The 24,295-nt window shown below is 37.3% G+C and overlaps 1 protein-coding gene across 1 annotated transcript in view; it reads left to right on the top strand.

Annotated features, from left to right (window-relative positions):
• The window catches only part of LOC122793921 (latent-transforming growth factor beta-binding protein 4-like), a 2,484,519-nt gene that overhangs the window by 620,303 nt on the left and 1,839,921 nt on the right, over positions 1-24,295 (top strand). Inside the window, exon 6 of the mRNA XM_044062009.1 lies at positions 7,380-7,383. Coding sequence (XP_043917944.1) covers positions 7,380-7,383 — 4 coding nt within the window. The remainder of the gene's footprint in view (positions 1-7,379; positions 7,384-24,295) is intronic.

The following is a 24,295-nucleotide window of genomic DNA, read 5'->3' as shown; positions in this document are numbered from 1 at the left end:
AAGTGAGTATTGGACGCTGCTTCATAAGTAACGTAAGCGAGCAAAGGTATGGACGTTGCTTACTGGGAGAGAGTGAGTAGGTACACTGCCCTGATTAACATTATAAGGATGTTTATGCTGCGTTTAGAACCAACTATGTTGTGTCTAGTTCTAATTGATAAGTTTGGTGATCAAAACTATGTTATGGAAATTTCAATAAAGGTCGTCGAATGTCATTCAGTGTGATGTGTTTATTGAAGGGGACCGGGACAATTAATTGGTAAATGAAACTGATTGGTCAATTTTTATTTAAAGTGAGTGATGGTGGTTTGGTATTCAGTTTCTGATGACGTCTATGTGATAAATAGTGAATATTAAAGTTTAACTACACTAAAAATGTTTAACTTGGTGTTCTCCTCATGCTTTATTGGTGTTACTTCTTTGGTATTGTTGGATTTGCACCTTTGCCTGGCTGCTGCTGTCTTTTTTGTCTAACTCAAACTAAATTGATAGGCATTCTAATAGATAATAACTTGTCTTTTGACATCCATCTCTCTTTTAGTCCATTAATAACTCATATAAAACTTGGCTCATACAGAATCAAACCTTTCCTGACTAAAAACTCAAGACAAGCTATAGCTAGAACTCATCTTCTCCCCACGCTACTATATGCCTCCCCTATCTTCACTAGCATTAGTAAAAATAACCTGGCTAAGGTTGAAACCTGCAATAACAAAATAGCTAAATTTGCCACTAACTCCTCTTACAGGTCTCACTACTACTATTATTTACATCAACTAAACTGGATAGAACTAACTAGCGCACTATTTAACTTACTCTCAGCTCTCACTTGCCACAGACTTGTTTATCAACCTGAAAAAACTCTGCCTTTCGTACTATGCTTTTATCTTACATTAACTCTCATACTCTTTGATCTGCCAACTGATCCTTACTACGAGTCTCCAAAACCAATAACAAAGCAGGACACTCTCTCTTCTCCAGCTGTATCTCCAAATTATGAAATTCTGCCTCCCAAAGCATATTAACCACTACTGACCCAGTGCAACTAACAGTGTTCCTATTGACCAATTGTCTCTGCCCATGTACTGGACCTGGCAAACCTCTTCATACCTCTGTTTATAACTCTACTTCCTCTATAATCTACCCACTTAGTTACCCTCTTCCTTTCCTCCTCCTCTCCATCCAAGCGATTCCTTTATATTCTCACATACTTACATTATATTTTATTTCTGCTCTATTTCTCTCCTTTCCTTCTTTTTATCTAACATTTCTCCCATACCTTACCTCTCCAGCCATCCACATCCTTCTTTCTCCACCTTTGCTGTCCCTTCACCTCTTCCTCTTCTAGCCTCTACTACCTCCTTTCTTTATTTCTATTTAGGGTTTTACCTCCTCTCTCTACTTTCTCTTACCATATTCTACTTCTTTTAAATAGATGTAATCTAATTCTTTACTGCATTTAGTAATGTACATATGATGTTTATAATTTTCATGGTGTTTTTAATATGTTTTCCTATGATGTAGAATTCTTATGATGTTCATAATTTCTGTTTTGTCCTTCTCTAAATCTTGTAAAATTTGTCTGTGGAGCTTTTCTCCCCTGGACTCCACTGAAAATGGGCTTATCACCCATTTGGACTATCCTGGTTAACAAATATTAAATAAATAAATAAAATACTCTGCATACAAATACTGTGAAGTAGAACATACATTGTCTGTCTTTGCTGTGCTTACTGCTTTCTGGTTCATCATTTACAAATCTATATGCTACCATTCCTAGAATGATGAGGTTTGCCTGTCTTCAGTTAAACAACACCTACATCACAACTGCAGAAATAATTAAGCATATCAAATAGTAAGCTGCTGTCTTCACCCAGAAATGGTAAATGACTGAAAACAAGTTGATTTTTCTTCCTCTGCTCTATGGCCTCTAATATTAAGGCTAGTATCTGGGACCTGGCAAGCATGTGATAAAAATTTTCTTTAAAATGATATATGCAAAGTCCCTCATCAAAAAGCCTGTGAAGTAAGAATGTTTCATAAGTCACCATTTATGTGAACATACAAGAAATAAAACAGGGGCATATTTATCAGTCAGGCATAACACCCTAACATGCAGAACTGCTCAGATCTGATCCACCCTAGAGAAACTTTACCTGCTTAACTAGCATTTGAGGCATGTCATTTCAGTTCAGTTTTGAGAGATATCTGAACATTTGCTCCTTTTGTCAGAGTATCCAGCAGTTGCTATATCTCTCTTGTTTGGTGTTGGGTCCCCTTCTCTTTTAGTTGGCATTGAACCACTATTTCTTTCTAAACTCCCTACTCTAAGGAGGAGTGAAATTGTTCCCCCTCTAAGGGCATCAAATTATTTAAGGAACTTCAGGAAAAGACAGCATTATCTTGTGGGGAATTATTGATGACCATTTATATGAAGGTTTTCTGCTTAAATTCTGACTTGTATAATTTTACTAGCTTAGAACAGTTAGGTCCAGTGTTTCTTCAATAAAAACAGTTATGGTATTTATGTAGCTGTAGATCAGAGTCTTATTTAAATATTCGGTCTATAAAACAGACTTATCTGTATATGGCCTTGAGCTCTGCATATTTATGTATTTACTTACATTTGTTTACTGGGGGAGAACACTGATCAAACTGTGACCATTTACAACAATAGCCCGGGTTAGATCATAATGTAACAAAACAATGTAGAATATACAAATAACAATGGTTACTATTTATGATGAAGTACAGACAGTGACTAGCAGAATATAAATAGAATACCTAACAAACCAAGTATGTACATTTACATAACTGGAATAGAAAAAGGAGAGCAGAGTTAAAGTAAGTGAAGTAGAAGTGTTAGAGATATGGGTAATAGTGCTAGGTTCTGAAAGTTAATTGAGACCCATATGATGAAATAAGGGATTAGATTAGCTGGAGTAGTGTGGTAAAATGAATTGTAGTTTAGGATGAGCGAGTTAATCAGGTCCATCAGTTATATGGGAGGTAAGGTACTATGCAGATGGAGTTATCGGTTTATGTAGGATGTTCTTTAGATGGACAGTTGCATTGTGGCCTAAACATGGAGTACTTTGAGTCATCAGTTGAATCAGGTGGAAGTGATTGACATGGTTTTAAGGCTAGTACAGTGAAGCAATGGCTAGTAAGTTGCAGTTTGAGATAAGGGATTTGTATGGAGGCACCCGATCTGGTTGGCTTCTTAGATTATAGGTCTGAGTGACAGTAAAAGTCTGGAAAAAAACAGTGGGGAAGGGGTGTCAAGTCTGACTATTTTGAAGAGTAAGGAACCAAAGAGAAGATTTGATATTTCCTGTAATGGAAGCCCTTTAGCCTATGAAACTGTGTGTATGCTTTCCTGAGGAGCTAGGGGCTATAGATTGCACTCACACTGTAAAATAAATTACCCACACAAGGAACAAGAAATAATATTTATAAAATGATCAGTAAAATGGCACTCCATGCTCTCCTAGTCACCACTAGTGTACCACAAGGCTTTATCCTTGGTCCCCTCTTTATTTGACATCTTCACCAACACCCTCTATACAGCCACACAACAGGACATCCAAATACAATATGCAGATTATTCCATTCCGATTTGCACATCTGACAATCTGGTACACCTCCAAAGAATTACTCAAGAAGCTTCAACAGCCGCTGAGACATGGCTTAGTAACTCACAAGTCAAGCTAAAAAAAAAAAACAGCAAATGCCACTTTTAGAACCCACCACTGTATAATACTAAAAATGTAAATTGGTTAGAACTGCCTCATCAACTAACATATACAGAGCTTCTTGCCACCCGTAAAGTTATCCAGCATCCATCTGCCTGTCCATCACTAGAAACCATTCTACACAACTATGTTCCCAGTTGGTCATTGCAATCCAATGACCAAAAACTCCTGTCTGTCTACAAACCTATCATATCTGCTGGGCATTGTTTGCTAAGGCCTGGAACTCCTTACCTGTATCTATCAGGTCAATACCCGCCTTTCTATCTTTCAAACCCACTCTGAAAGACTTCTCGACTAAAATCTGGCCTGTTCTTGCTCAAAACCAGGCTAAACCAGGCTAAACTATATCCCTAAATGTGAACAAGTACCTTTTCATTCCTTATACCTCCTTACTCTCCCTTCTTCACTTACTTCCTTACTTCTATCAAATTCTCTTACATGAGTTCCTCTCTAAATATACCATAAGGCTATTTTTCCCTCACTTCATATTACAGTTTCTGTTTTTGTTAGGCTAACCTACCTTTAATTTCTCTACAAACTGTCTAAAATGTCTATAAATATTAAATGATTGTCATATAACTTGCATCGATTCTTAACCAATGTTTTTATATTATCACTAATTTGTTAGAATTATTTATACTGCAGAGGTTTCTATTTTATTTTTGAAGATTGTAAAATTATCGTCTTAAAAGGTTTTGTAATTTGGAACTTTTCTCACTGGCCTCCACTGATAATGGGATTCTACCCAGATGGACTTTCCCAATAATTAAATGTCAATAAATAAATAAGTTAATGTTAGGGTTTCTAATCTATCAAATATTGAGAAGTCTGTAATGTACAGGGTATAATGTACAATGTGTCTGCAGGCTAACCAGTGTCCATGGCTCCCACATATGGCAAATGTGATTTACATCAGTAGTTTGTACGCGGGGATTTTACTCAGAGATATCTTACTGGCAGTGCTGGATATGCTCTGGGCCATGGTTAATGATACCTGTCAGAAATCCCCAACAATGGTAGAGAATGGCCACAGCACTCTAACAGGCCTGGGTCATTGTTGAATGTGCATTTGGCCTGTTGAAGGCCAGGTTCCACTGTATGAATGCATTGGGGGTGACCATGTTTTCTCAAAACATGCAGTGTAACATAGCATCATTATATGCCAATAGTTACAGCAGGGCAGATGTATCCTGGAGGAGGAAGAGAAAACCCTAGACACAGCAATGGATGAGGTGCCTGATGAGGAGCCTATGCAGAAAAAAGCTGCAATGAATGACTATATCAGATAAAGCTAGGCTTAGCATGCTGTGGTACCATGCAGCTCATAACAATGGACCCAGGATAAAGCACCATACATAATATAAAAAGTGATGTATGCAAGCCTTCATCTTCGCTGTGTTATTCCTTGCGTAGACTTGTAGTCACACTGTTTATCAGATCTAGGTTATCCAAATAACTAGGTACAGAGGGCAGGGCAAAATTGTTATATATGCATAGGTGGGGAGGGCTGCAGTGACAAGTGTCTTCAATGGAAAAGTGTGTGTTGGTACAAATGAACATATCATTAAACTGTAGGTATCAGGTGTTGTGGGGGAGACTGGAGTGCAATGACCAAGGAGGGGATGCTGCCTCGGTTAGTGTGTGTGTGTGTGTGTGTGTGTGTGTGTGTGTGTGTGTGTGTGTGTGTGTGTGTGTGTGAGAGAGAGAGAAGACATGGAAAATAATTTGAAAGGCAATTGTGATAAATGGTATTGGAAGATATTGTTCTCAGAGACAGAGTTGTGACAAAGGGAGCTGATGTGCAAGGGCAAATACTTAGCTCTGTAACTAGACAGTGTGCAGTCTTTGTCTGGGTGCAGATGTTGGCAACCCATACCAAGTTCAACAGTCCATATTCCTTTTATTCTATTGAAGCCAGGTAACATTTGGTGAGTTTGTTATTGAATCAGATTTGTGTGCACTTTTATTTACTTTAACTTGTTGAACATCAGTGGTGCAATTTTAGAGACCTTTCTCTGCTAGCCATCAGACCTATTTGGGACAGTGGAGCAGATCCAGGACTGTAGCCAGGTATCCATCATTTACCTGGTTGGTACCCTTGTTTGGTATAATTCAAACCCCCTCCAGTGCCAGCATGGTCTTCACATTTAATGGCAATTGGTGCCATCTGTCACATTTTGATGATGGTTGTTGGATCCATACCCTTCCAGTGGCAATTTGGCCCTCCAAATTTGGTGTTATTTGATACCATTCATCAGAAGCACAATCATCTGTCAAGCTTCAGCCTTTGTGTCTCTCCATCAGGCTTGCATTAGAATTTGTGTTTGCTTCTGACACCATGTCACAATGCCATTTAGCTTCCCTGTGTAAAACTGCACAGTTTCCTAGTATTATGAGCAGGGGTAGTAGTTCCATTGTCAAGTAATTGTAAGGGTACTGAGACAGACAAGTCTTCCATTTGCTTCAGCCTGTCATAGGTTTCATAAAACTGGGATGAAATACACTTTCATTATGTAGCTTGGTCAAGTAATCTTCTAGCAGCTGGACCCCATGCCTCATCATTGTAAGAAACATCATATTAATGGCCTTCTGAGTTAACCAGAGGTTGGCCATATGTGACTCGAGTTTACACAGTAGATCTCTCTGTATCTTCTTGGTCTAAATATTTATGCTTAAGATATGCAGAAGTATGAATAGCACAACATTAACCTTCCAAAAACTCTGATAGTTTGGCCTTATAATATTCTCTGCTGATGTGAATATGATTGCAAAGGGTACAGCATTTTGTATCTTCTTTCCTGTTCTTAATCAGTCAAATTCAAGGGCACATGTCATTAATCATCTTAGAGTGAGAACAGGCACAGGCTTGCCATGATCTAGACTTGGAATTAATCAGGTAGGACTGTAGACCCACTAGGCCTTCTCTGAGGCAGTTCAGTTTCTAGTTCTTGATGAAGAATTCCATAATCCTTTCTAATTTGAGTTGTTACTTCCAAAGTGGTGCTGAGACAGCCAATATTTTAAAACTCTACAGCAGAGCACACATTTACTACATAATTTGGCTATGGAGTCATGGACACACACTGGTTAGGCCCCTCCCCTTTATATTCAGGAGAAATACATTTCTTTTATCCTTCTGGACTAATCAGTATCTCTTTCGCAGCCTGCAGATGACACTGTTAAGATCAATAAGTTAGCAGTGCCTCTCATTAGCTGTGTATCCACCCTTATGGATAGTTTACATATTACTTCACTGAATGCCCACAGTATTATAAGTGATCTTCATAGGTGTGTACTAGGCTAATGGCCTTTGAGCCTTTACAAGCCTAGCCCATAGGATTACCCTGGCTTAGTTCCTACTGCCTCTGTCGAGTAGAGCCACTGGAGTGATGCCCAGGGTGAATTTTTTATTTCCCATCCACTCATCAAGATTTTTCTTGAAGAGGGCCAGTGAGATCCTCTGCTTGACATGTATGGGAAGTCTATTCCATAGCATGGGGAGTCTCTGGGTTATGAGCCTGTCCCTCCAGCATATTCTGTTGATTGTGTTAATGAGGTTGAGGTCTTTGGAGTGTGTGGTGCAGAGGGATTGGGATTTCTTTAGATGTAGCATTTCTAACAGAGCTGGGTCAGACATGGCTTTGTAAGTCGAGCAGAGATCGGCTCTAAGTAGGCAATATGAGACAGAGAATAGTTGGAGTTTTTTGAGTCTCTCCATATAGGACAAGTGTTTAAGGCCTAGGATCATTTTTGTGAGGTACTTTTTTGGCCTCTCTAGTTGTTGCAGGTGTCTAGTGAGGTACATGCCAAATGGGGCATTGTACTCGATGACTGGCCTAATGAGGGAAGAGTAGAGGGAGACAATGACCTCTTTCTTCCTGGATGCAAAACCCTTAGTAATGAGATGTGCCACATAGAAACACTTTCTGACCACAGTGGCAACGTAGTGGTCAAAAGTGAGGTTGCTTGTCAACCTGTGTTCCCAGATCTCTTATAACTTCTCCTATGTTCAGTGAACTACTATCGATGTGGTAATTCAAGGGAATTGGGTTTTTCCCAAGGGGATGACGACACATCTTTTGGCATTGAGCTTAAGGCCATGATTCTGACACCGGTCGTTGGTGTCATTGAGGCCTTTCTGTAGGATGTCAACATCACTTGGGAAGTTTATAATAGCTCCCAACTTGCAATCATCTGGGAATTTTGTCAGCCAGCATCCCTTTGTGTTGACCTGGACTTCAGAAAAGTAGATACCAAACAGGAGAGGACCCAGAACCGAACCCTGTGGGACTCCACTGATGACTGGTCAGCAGTCTGACTTGGCGTTAGCTACTTTCACACTGTGGGTTTTCTGTGAGCCAGTTTGCAACCCACCTAGTGATATAGGGGTTGATGCCTAGCTTAGTGAGTTTCTCTGTAATTCCTGAGTGGGGAAGGGTATCAAAGGCCTTGGCCAGATCAAGGTAGGCTGTATGAACCATCTTGCTTTCATCCACAGCTCTGGTGACTGACTCAAAGAAGTCGACCAAGTTGAGCAGGCGTGATCTACCCTTCACAAAACCAAACTGTGTAGGATCCAGAGTTTGGAGATTCCCTATATCCTTGTTTATTAAGTCCATGATGATGTGTTTCATAGCTTTGCATATCAGACTAATTGGGCGATAATTCCCGGGGTCTGTAGTTGCTCCTCCTTTGTGGAAAAGGATGACTGTAGCAGTGTGCCATTCAGTAGGGACAAAGCCTGAGGTGAGGCTGTGATTGAACAGGGCACACAGGTGAGGTGCCAGTTCACGCTGTAGTTCATGTAGAACACAGCCAGGGATATAGTCAGATCCCATAGAAGCTGTATTCTTGGTCTTGGACAGTGCTGTTTTAACCTGTGCAACAGTAATACTGGGTGCCTGGCAATCTACTGGTATTGTGATTGGTCCTTTGGGGGGGAGAGAGGGGTAAAGTTAGCACTGAATCTGTCTGCCAGTATATTGGCAATATCTGTTGGCTCGGTATAGGAGGTACTATAGTGCAGTAGCTCAGAGCAAATCTGGGTATTGCTATGGAGATTCTTTACATAACTATAGAAGGCCTTGTGGTTGTCTTTACTATCTGCTGCAATTATGTTTTTATAGCTATCTTTAGAGGATTTGATGAGGTATCTCAACCTTTTGTTACGGCTGATAAGGGAGTTTTTCTAGTCTTGGGACTTCACCTTATTCCGCATCAGTCTCCTCCTCCTGTTGTAGAGTTTGTTTATGGCAGGGGACCACCAGATTGGTTTCCTATTTTTTTGAGGAGAGCGTCTTAGTTCTATTGGGTATGGTGAGATCCATGCATTTGTGTACGTGTTCGTACAGTGCACTGGTGTATGATTCGGCAGACATGCAACTATTCTCCATTTGCATGGGTGCCGTGAAGTCAGCCACCTCTGTTTTTAGGAGGCCAAAGTTAGCTTTGGAGAAGTTTTTCATGGTAGTTACCTTTGTGGGGAGGGGGTGTGAGGGATGTGGATTTCCAAGGTGATTAGTTTGTGGTCGGATCTAACCAGGGAGGAGTTGACTATTGGTACAGAGCAATGGTCGCCCATATTAGTAATGACCAGGTCAAAGATATTGCTACCTCTAGTCAGGGTAAGAACGAGCTTGTCCAGAGCATTGGAATTAATGAATTCCAGAAAGCATTGGGCAAGTGTATTGGTACACGAGTACTTTTCCCAGTTAATGGAGTAGTTGAAGTCACCCAATATGAGAGTGTTAGGTTGGGCCCTAATCTCCAGGGTGTTTAGGAACATGGAGTGTGAGTCTTTGGACATGGTTGGGGACCTATAGCAGGCTACAACCTGAATCACTGTCTTACCCAGTGTTAGCTGCAGCTGAAGTATCTCAGATGCATAATGTTGGGCTACCAGTCAGGAGGTGTACGCATCCTTTATGAATATGGAAACACCACCAGCTTTGGAGCTTCAGTCCAGGTTCTGGGGCCGAAAGGAGTAGAATGAGTTATAACCTGGTAGTGCAGGGATGTTTTCAGCTGCCTTGAACCAGGTCTCTGTTACAGCACAAATGTCGAAGTTCTTCATTTTAAGGAGTGCTTCAAACGAGTGCATTTTGAGATTTAGTCTTTTAGCATTGAGCAGCATGACTCTCAGATTGCATTTGCTTGTAGCTGTTACGGTGGTAATTTGGTCTTTGGAATACCACCTAAAAAAGGCACTATAGTGCTGACAAGAGCCTTGGCCAGTAACTGGAAGCTCAGAGGTGACAGATGCAGGCCATCTCTGGCAAAGCATTGAGGTCTGTCAATCATGTCATCCCAGGCAGACAGATACTAGATCCCCTTAGAATGACACAAGAAACTTAGCCAATTGTTGAAATCAATCATTTTCTGGTTGTACTGTGGTATCATTCTGGGTGATAGTAGGATGCTGCTCAGGGCTAGGGTCATACCTGCCTGGGCTACATAATCCAAGAGCTCCTCCATGTCTCTTTTCATGTAGCCCAGGGAGGTACATCTCTGGTAATTCACACCCACATGTACAATGACAGAGTCATATTTGTACCTGTTGTTGAGGGAAATGATTGCATGCATTATATGGCAGATCCTGGCACCTGACAGGAAGCAGACTGTTACTTTCTCCTTATTCAACCTAGTGAGTGGGACATCAGTGTGCCTCACTATCAAGTCACCTAGGACTAGTGTGTTGGGCATGCTATTTTGCCTTAGTGGCTTTGGTTGAGTGGCACACTGTTTAGGAGAGTTATGTGTCTTGTCATTAGTGTTGTGTTGTGGTGGTCAGATACAGTTTTGCCTTGGAGGTCTCTGCTGTTTGTGTAGATTTTTGAGAGCCTCCATGAAGGTGGGTGTGTGGTTTGTGTTTTTGTGAAGGCAGTGCTGGTGTGTGTTCTGGAGGGCTATCTGTTCCATGTGGTGTGGTGCAACTGTTGACCTTTTCCTCTTCACCAGCTATTCTGGTCTTGGCTGGGGAATGTGTGGCTTCCGGTTTGGATATATAACTGCATCTCTCACAATTCTTAGTGTTGGGAGGTAAGAGGAGAGGGTTGTCAGTGTAAATGAGGCAGTTGCAACATTGCCTCAGGATGCCCAAGTTCACCAGGTTAACAGGAGAAAGCACAGGGAACTGACCTTTAGACATGCCTGAAGGGGTGGGCATTAACAAATATTGGAGCTGTTTCTTTGTAGAACATTTAGTGCTGGTAGCACTTTTGTGTGCTACAATAATTGCTACAAGAAGTCTGGTAAAGTGCTAAACTAATAAGCTAGCAAAAGTGCAGCAGAGGAGAGAACTAGCAGATCTAAGGGAAAAATTGAAGAGCAGACTTTGGCACCACTCAGAAGCTTACAAACAGTCTTGGATACAGCAAATCTGTATCTGGACTAGATTAGTTACAGGAAAGGTGGGAAACAAGTGTAGCTGTTGGCTTTTAAACCAGAAAGATGAAAGAGATGGAAACAACTGGCCAAATGGCCAATAAGCTACTATTTCTGGGCCAGAAACCACTCCTCCTGTGGATGATAGGCTACGTAGTGTATATCACTCCCACTGATAAGCTAGAAGGCTTCCCTCCAACACAGAAAGGCTTAGGGGGCTCAGAAGCTTATAAACAGTCCTGGATACGGCAAATCTGTACCTGGACTAGACTAGTTACGGGAAAAGCAGGAAACAAGCGCAAACATAGGCTTTTAAACCAGAAAGATGAAAGAGATGGAAAAACTGCCCAAACTGCCAATAAACTACAATTTCTGGGCCAAAACTACTCCTTTTGTCGTAGATAGGCTACCTAGTGCTCCCCACTCTCACTGATAAGGTAGAAGGCTTTCCTCCAACACAGAAAGGCTTGGGGGCTCAGAAACTTACCAACAGTCCTGGATACAGCAAATCTATATCTAAACTAGACTAGTTACAGGAAGGGTGGGAAACAAGTACAAATGCATGTTTTTAAACCAGAGAGTAGAAAGAGATGGAAAAACTACCCAAATGGTCAATAAACTACAATTTCTGGGCCAAAAACAACTCATCTTGTGGTAGATAGGCTACCTAGTGCTTACCATTCCCACTGATAAGTTAGAAGGCTTCCCTCCAACACAGAAAGGCTTGGGGGGGTCAGAAGTCCTGGATACAGCAATCTGTATCTGAACTAGACTAGTTACAGTAAAGGCAGGAAACAAGCTTAGATTTTTTTCCCAGAAAGCAACTAAAACAGCACTAAAAATAAAGCAAATAGAGTTTAAATAAATGTAATTTATTTGAAACCTATTCTGATCTAAATTCAATTGTTGCATTATTCAACTCTGAACAGTTAGGAAGTGCCAAAAAATATACTTATCAGCTGAGAAGCACACTCAGTCAGAACACAAGGATATTTTTTTTCTTATAAAATGCAAGGGGAGGAAGGAGGAGTAAAAGATAATTGAAGGTCAAGAACCAAAGTGGGTTGGCCTTCTCAAAAGTTCCCTCTGTAATAGGCAGAATGAACACTAGACTGGAAGGAGTGTCCCAGATCAAATTTACAGTAGGGGCAAGCAATGGCAAATCCACCAACTATAACAAACACCAGAGGAATAGGGTGGGTGGGAGGGAGAAAACCAGTTTCAGAAGAGATTGGGAACAAAAAACAATGCCAGCAAATATATAAAATAATTCAGTCAGCAAATATATAAAATAATTCAGGCAAACATTAAGAAAATGCAGAACTCTGAAAAGCAAAAGTGCCAAGAATTATACTTATCATGATTATATTTCAATATTGTTTGAGAGCACTCTTCAGTCAGAACACAAGGAGTTTCTAACACTGTATGCAGGAAATTACAAACAGGGGCTATTTTAAATCAGCACGCCTTGCAGCAATCAGATAAAAAAAAAGCTGTTAGACCAGTTTTATAAACTTTAACAGCACTGAAGAAATGGGGGGGGGGGCAGTTTCAGAAGAGATCAGGAACAACAAAATGCAGCAAACATATAAAATAATTCAGTCAGCAAATATATGAAATAATTCAGGTAAAATTAAGACAATGCAGAACTCTGAAAAGCAAAAGTGCCAAGAATTATACTTATCATGATTATATTTCAATATTGTTTGAGAGCACTCTTCAGTCAGAACACAAGGAGTTTCTAACACTGTATGCAGGAAATTACAAACAGGGGCTATTTTAAATCAGCACGCCTTGCAGCAATCGGATAAAAAAAAAGCTGTTAGACCAGTTTTATAAACTTTAACACCAATACAGAAATAGGGGGGAACCAGTTTCAGAAAAGATCAGGAACAAAAAAATAACAACAAGGCCAGGAAATATATAAAATGGTTCATTCAGCAAATATATAAAATATTTCAGGTAAAAGTTAAGACAATGCAGAACTCTGAAAAGTTAATGTGCCAAAAATTATACTTATCACTGATTATATGTCCAGATTGTTTGAGAGCACTCTTCATTCAGAACACAAGGAGTTTCTAACAGTGTATGCAGGAATTTCCAAACAGGGGTTATTTTAATTCATCAAGCCTTGAAGCAATCAGAAATCAAAAAAGCTTTTAGACCTGTTTTATATACTTTAACACCAATACAGAAATTGTGTGGGGGGGCAGTTTCAGAAAAGATTAGGAACAAAAAAACACAATGCCAGCAAATATATCAAATGATTCAGTCAGCAAATACATGAAATAATTCAGGCAAAAATTAAGACATTGCAGAACTCTGAAAAGTTAAAATGATCACTGATTATATTTCCAGATTGTTTGAGAGCACTATTCAGTCAGAAAACAATGAATTTCTAACAGTGTATGCAGGAATTTACAAGAAGGGGTTGTTTTAAATCAGGAAGTCTTGAAGCAGTCAGATAAGAAAAAAGCTGTTAGACAAGTCTTATAAACATTAACACCACCACAGAAATGGGTGGGGGGGGGCAGTATCAGAAGAGATCAGGAACAAAAAAAGAATGCCAGCAAACATATAAAATAATTAATTCAGCAAATATATAAAATAATTCAGGCAAAAGTTAAGACAATGCAGAACATCTGAAAAGTTAAAGCAACAAGAATTATATTTATCACTGATTATATTTCCAGATTGTTTGAGAGCACTCTTCAGTCAGAACACAAGGAGGTTCTAACAGTATATGCAGGAATTTACAAGCAGGGGCTATTTTTAATCAGCAAGTCTTGAAGCAGCCAGATAACAAAAAAGATGTTAGACCAGTTTTAAAAACTTTAACACCAATACAGAAATGGGGTGGGGGGGCAGTTTCAGGAAAGATCAGGAAGAAAAACAAAAACAATGCCAGCAAATATATAAAATGATTCAGTCAGCAAATATAAAACAATCAGGCAACAATTAAAACAATGCAGAACTCTGAAAAGTTAAAATGCCAAGAATTATGCTTATCATGGGTTATATTTCCAGATTATTTGAGAGCACTCTTCTGTCAGAACACAAGGAGTTTCTAACACTGTCTGTAGGAATTTAAAAATAGGGGCTATTTTCAATCAGCAAGCCTTGAAGGAATCATGTAAAAAATTAGTTAGACCAGTTTTATAAACTTAAACACCACCACAGAAATAGGGCAGAGAAACAGATTCAGAAAAAATCAGGAACAAAGCAATAATGCCAGCAAATATATAAAATACTTCAATCCCCAAGTATTTAAAATAATTCAGAGAAAATTTAAGACAATGCAGAACTCTGAAAAGTTAAAGTGCTACGAATTATACTTATCACTGATTATATTTCTATATTGTTTGAGAACACACTTTACTCAGAACGCAGAAAAAAAAAGAATGCCAGCAAATATATAAAGTAATTCAGTCAGCAAATATATAAAATAATTCAGGCAAAATTTAAGACTATGCAGAACTCTGAAAAGCAGAAGTGCCAAGAATTATACTTATCACTGATTATATTTCAATATTGTTTGAGAGCAGTCTTCAACAGAACATAAGGAGTTTCTAACAGAGTATGCAGGAATTTACAAACGGGGCTGTTTTAAATCAGCAAGCCTTAAAGCAGTCAGATACAGAAGCTGTTAGACCAGTTTTATAAACTTTAACAGCATGACAGATATAGTGGGGGAACCAGTTTCAGAAGAGATCAGGAAATAAAGAAGAATGCCAGCACATATACAAAATGATTCAGTCAGTAAATATATAAAATATTTCAGGCAAAAGGTAAGACAATGCAGAACTCTAAATAGTTAATGTGCCAAAAATTATACTTATCACCGATTATATGTCCAGATTGTTTGAGGGCACACTTCAGTCAGAACACAAGGAGTTTCTAACAGTGAATGCAGGCATTTACAAACAGGGGCTATTTAGTTCAGGTAACCTTGAAGCAATCAGAAAACAAAAAGTGCTGTTAGACATGCTTTATAAACTTTAACACCAATACTGAAACTTTTGGGGGGGGGTTCAGAAAAGATCAGGAAAAAAACACAATGCCAGCAAATATGTAAAATTATTCAGTCAGCAAATATATGAAATAATTCATGCAAAATTAAGACAATGCAGAATGCTAAAAAGTTAAAATGCCAAGAATTATACTTAAAATGGATTATATTTCCAGATTGTTTGACAGCACTATTTAGTCTGAACACAAGGAGGTTCTAACAGTGTATGCAGGAAATTACAAACAGGGGCTATTTTAAATCGGCAAGTCTTGAAGCAATCAGATTAAAAAGCTGTTAGACCAGTTTTATAAATTTTAACACCACCACAAACGTATTGGGGAACCAGTTTCAGAAGAGATCAGAAACAAAAAACAATGCACAAATGTATAAAATGATTCAGTCAGCAAATATATAAAATAATTCAGGCAAAAATTAAGACAGTGCAGAACTCTGAAAAGTTAAAGAGCCAAGAATAATCCTTATCACAGATTATATTTCCAGATTGATTGAGAGCCCTCTTCAGTCAGAACTCAAGGAGTTTCTAATAGTGTATGCAGGGACTTACAGACAGGGGCTTTTTTAAATCGGCAAGCTTAGAAGCAATCAGATAAAAAAAGCTGTTAGACCAGTTTTATAAACTTTAACACCAATACTGAAAAGGGGGGGGGACCAGTTTTTGAAAAGATAAGGAACAAAAAAAAAAAAAAACAATGCCAGCAAATATATGAATAATTCAGGCAAGAATTAAGGCAATGCAGAACTCTGAAAAGTTAAAGTGCCAATAATTATATTCATCACCGATTATATTTCCTAATTGTTTCATAGCAGTCTACAGTCAGAACACAAGGAGTTTCTAACTGTGTATGCAGGAATTTACAAACAGGGGCTATTTTAAATCAGCAAGCCTTGAAGCAGTCAGATAACCAAAAAGCTGTTAGAGAAGTATTATAAACTTTAACACCACGCCAGATATAGTGGGGGAACCAGTTTCAGAAGAGATCAGGAACAAAATAAATCACAGCAAATATATAAAATATCTCAGGCAAAAGTTAAGACAACGAAGAACTCTGAAATGCTAATGTGCCACGAATTATACTTATCACCAACTATATGTCCAGATTGTCTGAGGGCACTCTTTAGTCAGAAAACAAAGAGTTTCTAACAGTGTATGCAAGAATTTACAAACGGGGGCTATTTTAAATCAGCAAGCCTTGAAGCAATCAGATAACAAAAAAGCTGTTAGACCAGTTTTATAAACTTTAACAACAATACAAAAATAGGGGAGGTGGGGGACCAGTTTCAGAAAAGTCCAGGAACAAAAAAAAAATTCCACCAAATATATAAAATTATTCATTCAGCAAATATATAAAATAATTCAGGCACAAATTAAGGCAATGCCGAACTCTGAAAAGTTAAAGTGCCAAGAATTATATTCATCACAGATTATATTTCCAGATTGTTTGAGAGCACTCTTTAGTTTGAACACAAGGAGTTTCTAACAGTGTATGCAGGAATTTACAAGCAGGGGCTATTTTAAATCAGCAAGTCTTGAAGTAGTCAGATAACATAAAAGCTGTTAGACCAGTTTTATAAACTTTACCACCACCAAAGAGGTATGGGTGAACCAGTTTCAGAAGAGATCAGGAACAAAAAACAATGCAAGCAAATATATAAAATGAATCAGTCAGCAAATGTATGAAAAAATTCAGGCAAAAATTAAGATAATGCAGAACTTTAAAAAGTTAAAATGCCAAGTATTATACTCATCACTGATTACATTTACAGATTGTTTGAGAGCTCTCTTTAGTCAGAACACAAGGTGTTTCTAACAGTATATGCAGGAATTTACAAGCAGGGGTTCTTTTAAACCAGCAAGTCTTGAAGCAGTCAGATAACAAAAAACATGCAAGACCAGTTTTATAAACATAAACATCAATACAGAAATGGGGGGGGGGGGCAGTTTCAGAAAAGATCAGGAAAAAAAAAACAATGCCAGCAAATATATAAAATGATTAGTCAGCAAATATAAAAAATAATTCAGGCAAAAATTAGGACAATGAAGAACTCTGAAATGTTAAAATGCCAAGAGTTATGCTTAGCGCGGATTATATTTCCAGACTGCGAGCACTCTTCAGTCAGAACACAAGAAGTTTCTAACAGTGTATGCAGGAATTTACAAACAGGGGCTATTTTAAATCAGCAACCCTTGAAGGAATCTGATAAAAAAATAGACCAGTTTTATAAATTTGAACACCATCACAGAATAGGGCGGAAAACCAGATTCAGACGAGATCAGGAAAAAAACAGTGCCAACAAATATATAAAATAGCTCAATCCCCAGGTATATAAAATAATTCAGAGAAAAAAATAAGACAATACAGAACTCTGAAAATTTAAAGTGCTAAGAATTATACTTAGCACTAATTATATTTCCATATTGTTTGAGAATACAGTTCACTCAGAAACCAAGGACTTTTTAACAGTGTATGCAGGAATTTACAAACAGGGGCTATTTTAATCAGCAAGACTTGAAGCACTCAGATAACAAGAAAACTGTTAGACCAGTTTTATAAACTTTAACACCACAAGAATAAGGGGGGGAATTTCAGAAGAGATCAAGAAAAAAAATGAATGCCAACAGATATATAAAATAATACAGTCAGCAAATATATAAAGTATTTCAGGCAAAATTTAAGACAATGCAGAACTCTGAAAAGCAAAAATGCCAAGAATTATACTTATCACCAATAATATTTCAATATTGTTTAAGAGCACTCTTCAGACCAAACACAGAGTTTCTAACAGTGTATGCAGGAAATTACAAACAGGGGCAATTTTAAATCAGCAAGCCTAGAAGCAATCGGACAACAAAAGCAGTTAGACCAGTTTTTATAAACTTTAACACCAATACAGAAATGGGGGGGGGCAGTTTCAGAAAAGATCAGGAACAAAAAAAGTAATGCCAACAAATACATAAAAAGATTCAGTCAGCAAAAAAAATAAAAGAATTCAGGCAAACATTAGGACAATGCAGAACTCTGAGTTTAAGTGACTGGAATTATACTAATTGCAGATTATATTTCCAGATGGTTCTGACTGAAGAATGCTCTCAAACAAAGGAGTTTCTAACAGCGTATGCAGGAATTTACAAACAGGGGCTATTTAGTTCAGCAAGCCTTGAATCAATCAGAAAGAAAAGTTGTTAGACATGTTTTCTAAACTTTAACACCATGGCAGATATAGTGGGGGAACCCATTTCAGAAGAGATCAGAAACAAAAGAACAATGCCAGCAAATATATAAAATGATTCAGTCAGCAAATATATAAAATATTTCAGGCAAAAGTTAAGACAATGCAGAACTTTGAAATGTTAATGTGCCAAAAATTATACTTGTCACCGATTATATGTCCAGATTGTTTAGTGCACACTTCACTCAGAACACAAGCAGTTTCTAACAGTGAATGCAGGAATTTCAGCAATCCATGAAGCAATCAGAAAAAATGTTGTTAGACATGTTTTATAAACTTTAACACCAATACAGAAATTGGGGGCAGTTTCAGAAAAGATCAGGAAAAAAAAAACAATGCCAGCAAATATATAAAATTATTCAGTCAGCAAATATATGAAATAATTCATGCAAAAATTAAGACAATGCAGAACTCTAAAAAGATAAAATGCCAAGAATTATCCTTAAAATGGATTATATTTCCAGATTGTTTAAGAGTACTATTTAGTCAGAACACAAGGAGGTTCTAACAGTGTATGCAGGAATTTACAAACAGGGGCTACTTTAAATCAGCAAGTCTTGAAGCAATCAGATAACAAAAAAGCTGTTAGACCAGTTTTATAAACTTTAACACCACCACAGACGTATTGGGGAACCAGTTTCAGAAGAGATCAGAAACAAAAAACAATGCGGCAAATGTATAAAATGATTCAGTCAGCAAATATATAAAATAATTTAGGCAAAAATTAAGACAATGCAGAACTCAGAAAAGTTAAATTTCCAAGAATTACACTAATCATGGATTTGATTTGATTTCCAGATTGTTTGAGAGCACTCTTCAGTCAGAGCACAAGGAGTTTCTATCAGTGTATGCAGGAAATTACAAACGGGATATTTTAAATCTGCAAGCCTTGAAACAATCAGATAACAAAAAAGGTGTTAGACAAGTTTTACAAAATTTAACACCACCACAGAAATGGGGGGGGGGACCAGTTTTAGAAGAGAGCATGGAAAAAAAAAATGCCAGCAAATATATAACATAATTCTGTCAAAAATTAAGACAATGCAGATCTCTGAAAAGTTAAAGAGCCAAGAATAATACTCATCACTGATTATATTTCCAGATTGTTTGAGAGCCCTCTTCAGTCAGAACACAAGGAGTTTCTAACAGTGTATGCAGGAATTTACAAACAGGGGGTATTTTAAATCAGCAAGCCTTGAAGCAATAAGATAACAAAAAAGCTGTTAGACCAGTTTTATAAACTTTAACACCACCACAGAAATGGGGGGGGGGGATTTCAGAAGAGATCAGGAAGAAAAAAGAATGCCAGCAAATATATAAAATTATTCGGTCAGCAAATATTTAAATATATTTTAAATATATTTAAGTTAAAATGCCAAGAAGTATGCTTACCATTTATTATATTTCCAGATTGTTTGAGAGCACTCTTCATTCAGAACACAAGGAGTTTCTAACAATGTATGTAGGAATTTACAAACCGGGGCTATTTTAAATCAGCAAGCCTTGAAGGAATCGGATAAAAAAATAGCTAGACCAGTTTTATAAACTTGAACACCACCACAGAAATAGTGCGGAGAACCAGATTCAGAAGAGATCAGGAAAAAAAATAGTGCCAACAAATATATAAAATAATTCAATCCTCAAGTATGTAAAATAACTCAGAGAAAATTAAGATAATGCAGAGCTATGAAAAGTTAAAGTGCTAAGAATTATACTTATCATTGATTATATTTCCATATTGTTTGAGAATACACTTCACTCAGGACACAAGGAGTTTCTAACAGTGTATGCAGGAATTTACAAACAGGGGCTATTTTAAATTAGCAAGACTTGAAGCAATCAGATAACAAGAAAACTGTGTTAGACCAGTTTTATAAACTTTAACACCACCACATAAATGGGGGGGGGCTGGTGTTGGCTGCAATTTCAGAAGAGATCAGGAAGAAAAAAGAATGCCAGCAAATATATAAAATAATTCAGTCAGCAAATATTCATTTTTATTTATTTATTTTATTTTACATTTGTTGACCGGGAAAGGCCAACTGGATACATGTCCATTTTCAGTGAAGGCTCAGGGAGAAAAGCTCCATGGTACAGACAATGACATAATGTAAGTATTGAATAAACCAAGTTGCAGGTTATACACAAACAAATCAATAGGATATATATTTTGCATAAAGGTTAAAGACACAAAATGCAAATTAAGTTATGTTATGAGAGACTTAATACGCTAACATTGTAGGAAGGTTAGTCCGGCTTGGAACAAGGACCTAGCCAGTGTGATTTAAAATATTCTTTAAGACTTTTTTTTAATTGCCTTAGGATGCGTTCAAGGGTGATATCAGCTGGCAGTGAATTCCAGGTTTTACCAACATAGTTAAACAGAGAGTCTCCAGCTGAATTATTGGGTTTGACTTTTTGTACTCGTAACCTGTTCGAGGAGCAAAGTGGTCTAAGGTTACTGCTGGGTTTGATGACATGTTTAAATGCAGGGGTACTATCAGGCTGATAGAGAACTTTATGTGCTACTACTAACAGTTGGTTATACTGAAATAGATGTGGCAATTCTAATCATCCTAGGTAGTTCAGGTTTTTACAGTGATGTGTCTTACAGGGCATGTCGGTGGCGAATCAGGTGATATGATTATAACAGCTAGAGAGTTTATGAAGTTCAGTTTTATTTAAGTTGGTGAATAAAGGGGAAGTGTAAAGAAGAGTTGTAAGAAGGTGAGACCGTGCAATGGCTATTTTAGCAGGTGGAGTTAGGAAAGTTTATATCTTATATAGTGAGCCGAGTTTTGTGTTAATGGTTTTAATAGTCTGACATGCATGCTGAATTTGAGATTATTGTCGACAAGTGATGCCTAGAAGCTTTGTGTAGGTGTCTGGGGAGATTATGGTACCATTGTTAGATTTTATGGAGAAGGGTGGTTTAGTTGACCTGCAGGTAGGGGAAAACAGTAGTAGCTTAGCTTTGTTTAGATTTAGGATCAGGTGATGGTCTGTTAGCCATTTTCCGACAGTACTGAAAGTAGTCTGGGATAGTATTTTATAGAATATATAAAATAATTCAAGCAAAATTTAAGACAATGCAGAAGTCTGAAAAGTTAAAGTGCCAAGAATTATACTTATCACCGATTATATTTCCAGATTGTTTGACAGCACTCTACAGTCAGAACAAAATAAGTTTCTAACAGTGTATACAGGAATTTAAAACCAGGGGCTGTTTTAAATCAGCAAGTCTTGAAGCAATCAGATAACAAAAAAAGATGCTAGACCAGTTTTATAAACTTTAACACCACCACAGAAATGGGGGGGGGGGTTTCAGAAGATATCAGGAACAAAAGAACAATGCGAGTACATATGCAAAATAATTCAGGCAAAAATTAAGAGAGTGCAGAACTCTGAAAAGTGAAAGTGCCAAGAATTATACTTTTCACCAATTATATTTCCAGATTGAGAGCACTCCAGTCAGAACACAGAGTTTCTAACAGTGTATGCAGGAATTCACAAACTGGGGCTATTTTATATCAGCAATACTTGAAGCAATCAGATAAAAATGCTGTTAGACCAGTTTTATGAACTTTAACACTACCACAGAAATTGGGGGGGGGGCAGTTTCAGAAGAGATGAGGAGCAAAAAAGCAATGCCAGCAAAGATATTAAATAATTAATTCAGCAAATATATCAAATAATTCAGGCAAAAATTAAGATAATGCAGAAATATAAAGAGTTAAAGTGCCAAGAATTATACTTATCACTGATTATATTTCCAGAGTTTGAGAACACGCTTTGGTCAGAACACAAGGAGTTTCTAAAAGTGTAAGCAGGTATTTACAAACAGGGGCTATTTTAAATCAGCAAGCCTTGAAGCAATCACATAAAAAAGCTGTTAGACAAGTTTTATTAACTTTACCACCACCGCAGAAATAGGTGGGGGGACCAGTTTCAGAGGAGATCTGAAAAAAAAAAACGATGTCAGCAAATATATAAAATAATTCAGTGGGTAAATATATAAAATAATTCAGGCAAAAATTAAGACAATGCAGAACTCTGAAAAGCTAACTTGCCAAGAATTATACTGATCACCGATTATATTTCCTTATCATTTGAGAGCACTCTTCAGTCAGAACACAAGGAGTTTCTAACAGTGTATGCAGGAATTTACAAACAGGGGCTATTTTAAACCAGCAAGCATTAAAGCAGTCAGATAAATTAGACCAGATATATAAACTTTAACATCACCACAGAAATAGGGGAGACCAGTTTCAGAAGAGATCAGAAAAAGAGAACAATGCCAGCAAATATATAAAATAATTCAGGCAAAACTTAAGACAGTGCAGAACTCTGAAAAGTTTAAGTGACAATAATTAAATTTATCACAGATTAAATTTCCAGATTGTTTGAGAGCACTCTTCAGTCAGAACACAAGGAGTTTCTAACAGTGTATCAAATAATTTACAAACAAGGGCTATTTTAAATCAGCAAACATTGAAGCAATCAGATAAAAAAAGCTGCTAGAATAATTTTATAAACACCTCCACATAAATAGCTGGGGGGGGGGGTTCCAGTGTCAGAAGAAATCAGGGGAAAAAAAACAATGCCAGCAAATATATAAAATTATTCAGGTAAAAATTAAGACAATGCAGAACTCTCAAAAGTTAAAGTGCGAAGAATTATACTTAGCACTGATTTTATTTCCAGATTATTTGAGAGCACTCTTAACATCAACACAGAAATAGGGGGGACCAGTTTCAGAAGAGATCAGGAACAAAAGAACAAAGCCATCAAATATATAAAATTCAAGCAAAACTTAAGACAATGCAGAACTCTGAAAAACTAAAGTGCCAGAAATTATACTTATCACCGATTATAATTCCAAATTATTTGAGAGCACTCTTCAGTCAGAACACAAGGAGTTTCTAACAGTCTATGCATTAATTTGCAAACAGGGCCTATTTTAAATCAGCAAGCATTGAAGCAACTAGATAACAAAAAAAGCTGTTAGAACAGTTTTATAAACTTTAACACTACCTCAGAAATAGGAGAGATCAGTTTCAGAATAGATCAAGAATAATAGAACAATATCAGCAAATATATAAAATAATTCGGTCAAAAATTAAGACAATGCAGAACTCTCAATAGTTAAAGTGCCAAGAATTATACTTATAACCAATCTTATTTCCAGATTGTTTGAGAGCACTCTTCAGTTAGTATACAAGGACTTTCTAACAATGTATGCAGGAATTTAGAAACAAGGCCTATTTTAAATCAGCAAGCCTTGAAGCAGTCGGTTAACAAAAAAGCTGTTAGACCAGTTATATAAACTTTAACACCAGGAATGATATAGTGGAGGAACCAGTTTAAGAAGAGATCAGGAATAAAAAAACAATGCCATCAAATATATAAATTATTTCACGCAAAAGTTAAGACTATGCAGAACTCTGAAAAGTTAATATGCCAAGAATTATACTTATCTCCAATTATATTTCCAGAGTTTTTGAGACCACTCTTCAGTCAGAACACAAGGAGTTTCTAACAGTCTATGCATTAATTTACAAACAGGGGCTATTTTATATCAGCAAGCATTGAAGCAATTAGATAACAAAAAAAGCTGTTAGAACAGTTTTATAAACTTTAACACCACCTCAGAAATAGGAGAGACCAGTTTCAGAAAATATCAGGGACAATAGAACAATACCAGCCAATATATAATATAATTTGGTCAAAAATTAAGACAGTGCAGAACTCTGAAAAGTTAAAGTGCCAAGAATTATACTTTTCACCAATTATATTTTCTATTGTTTGAGAGCATTCTTCAGTCAGAAGACAAGAAGTTTCTAACAGTGTATGCAGGAATTTACAAGCAGGGGCTATTTTAAATCAGCAAGCCTTAAAG

The sequence above is a fragment of the Protopterus annectens genome, chromosome 1.part0, assembly GCF_019279795.1.
Source record: "Protopterus annectens isolate FY-2018-M chromosome 1.part0, PAN1.0, whole genome shotgun sequence".
NCBI classification, from domain to species: Eukaryota; Metazoa; Chordata; order Ceratodontiformes; family Protopteridae; genus Protopterus; species Protopterus annectens.
This window is presented reverse-complemented; position numbering and strand designations above follow the sequence as displayed.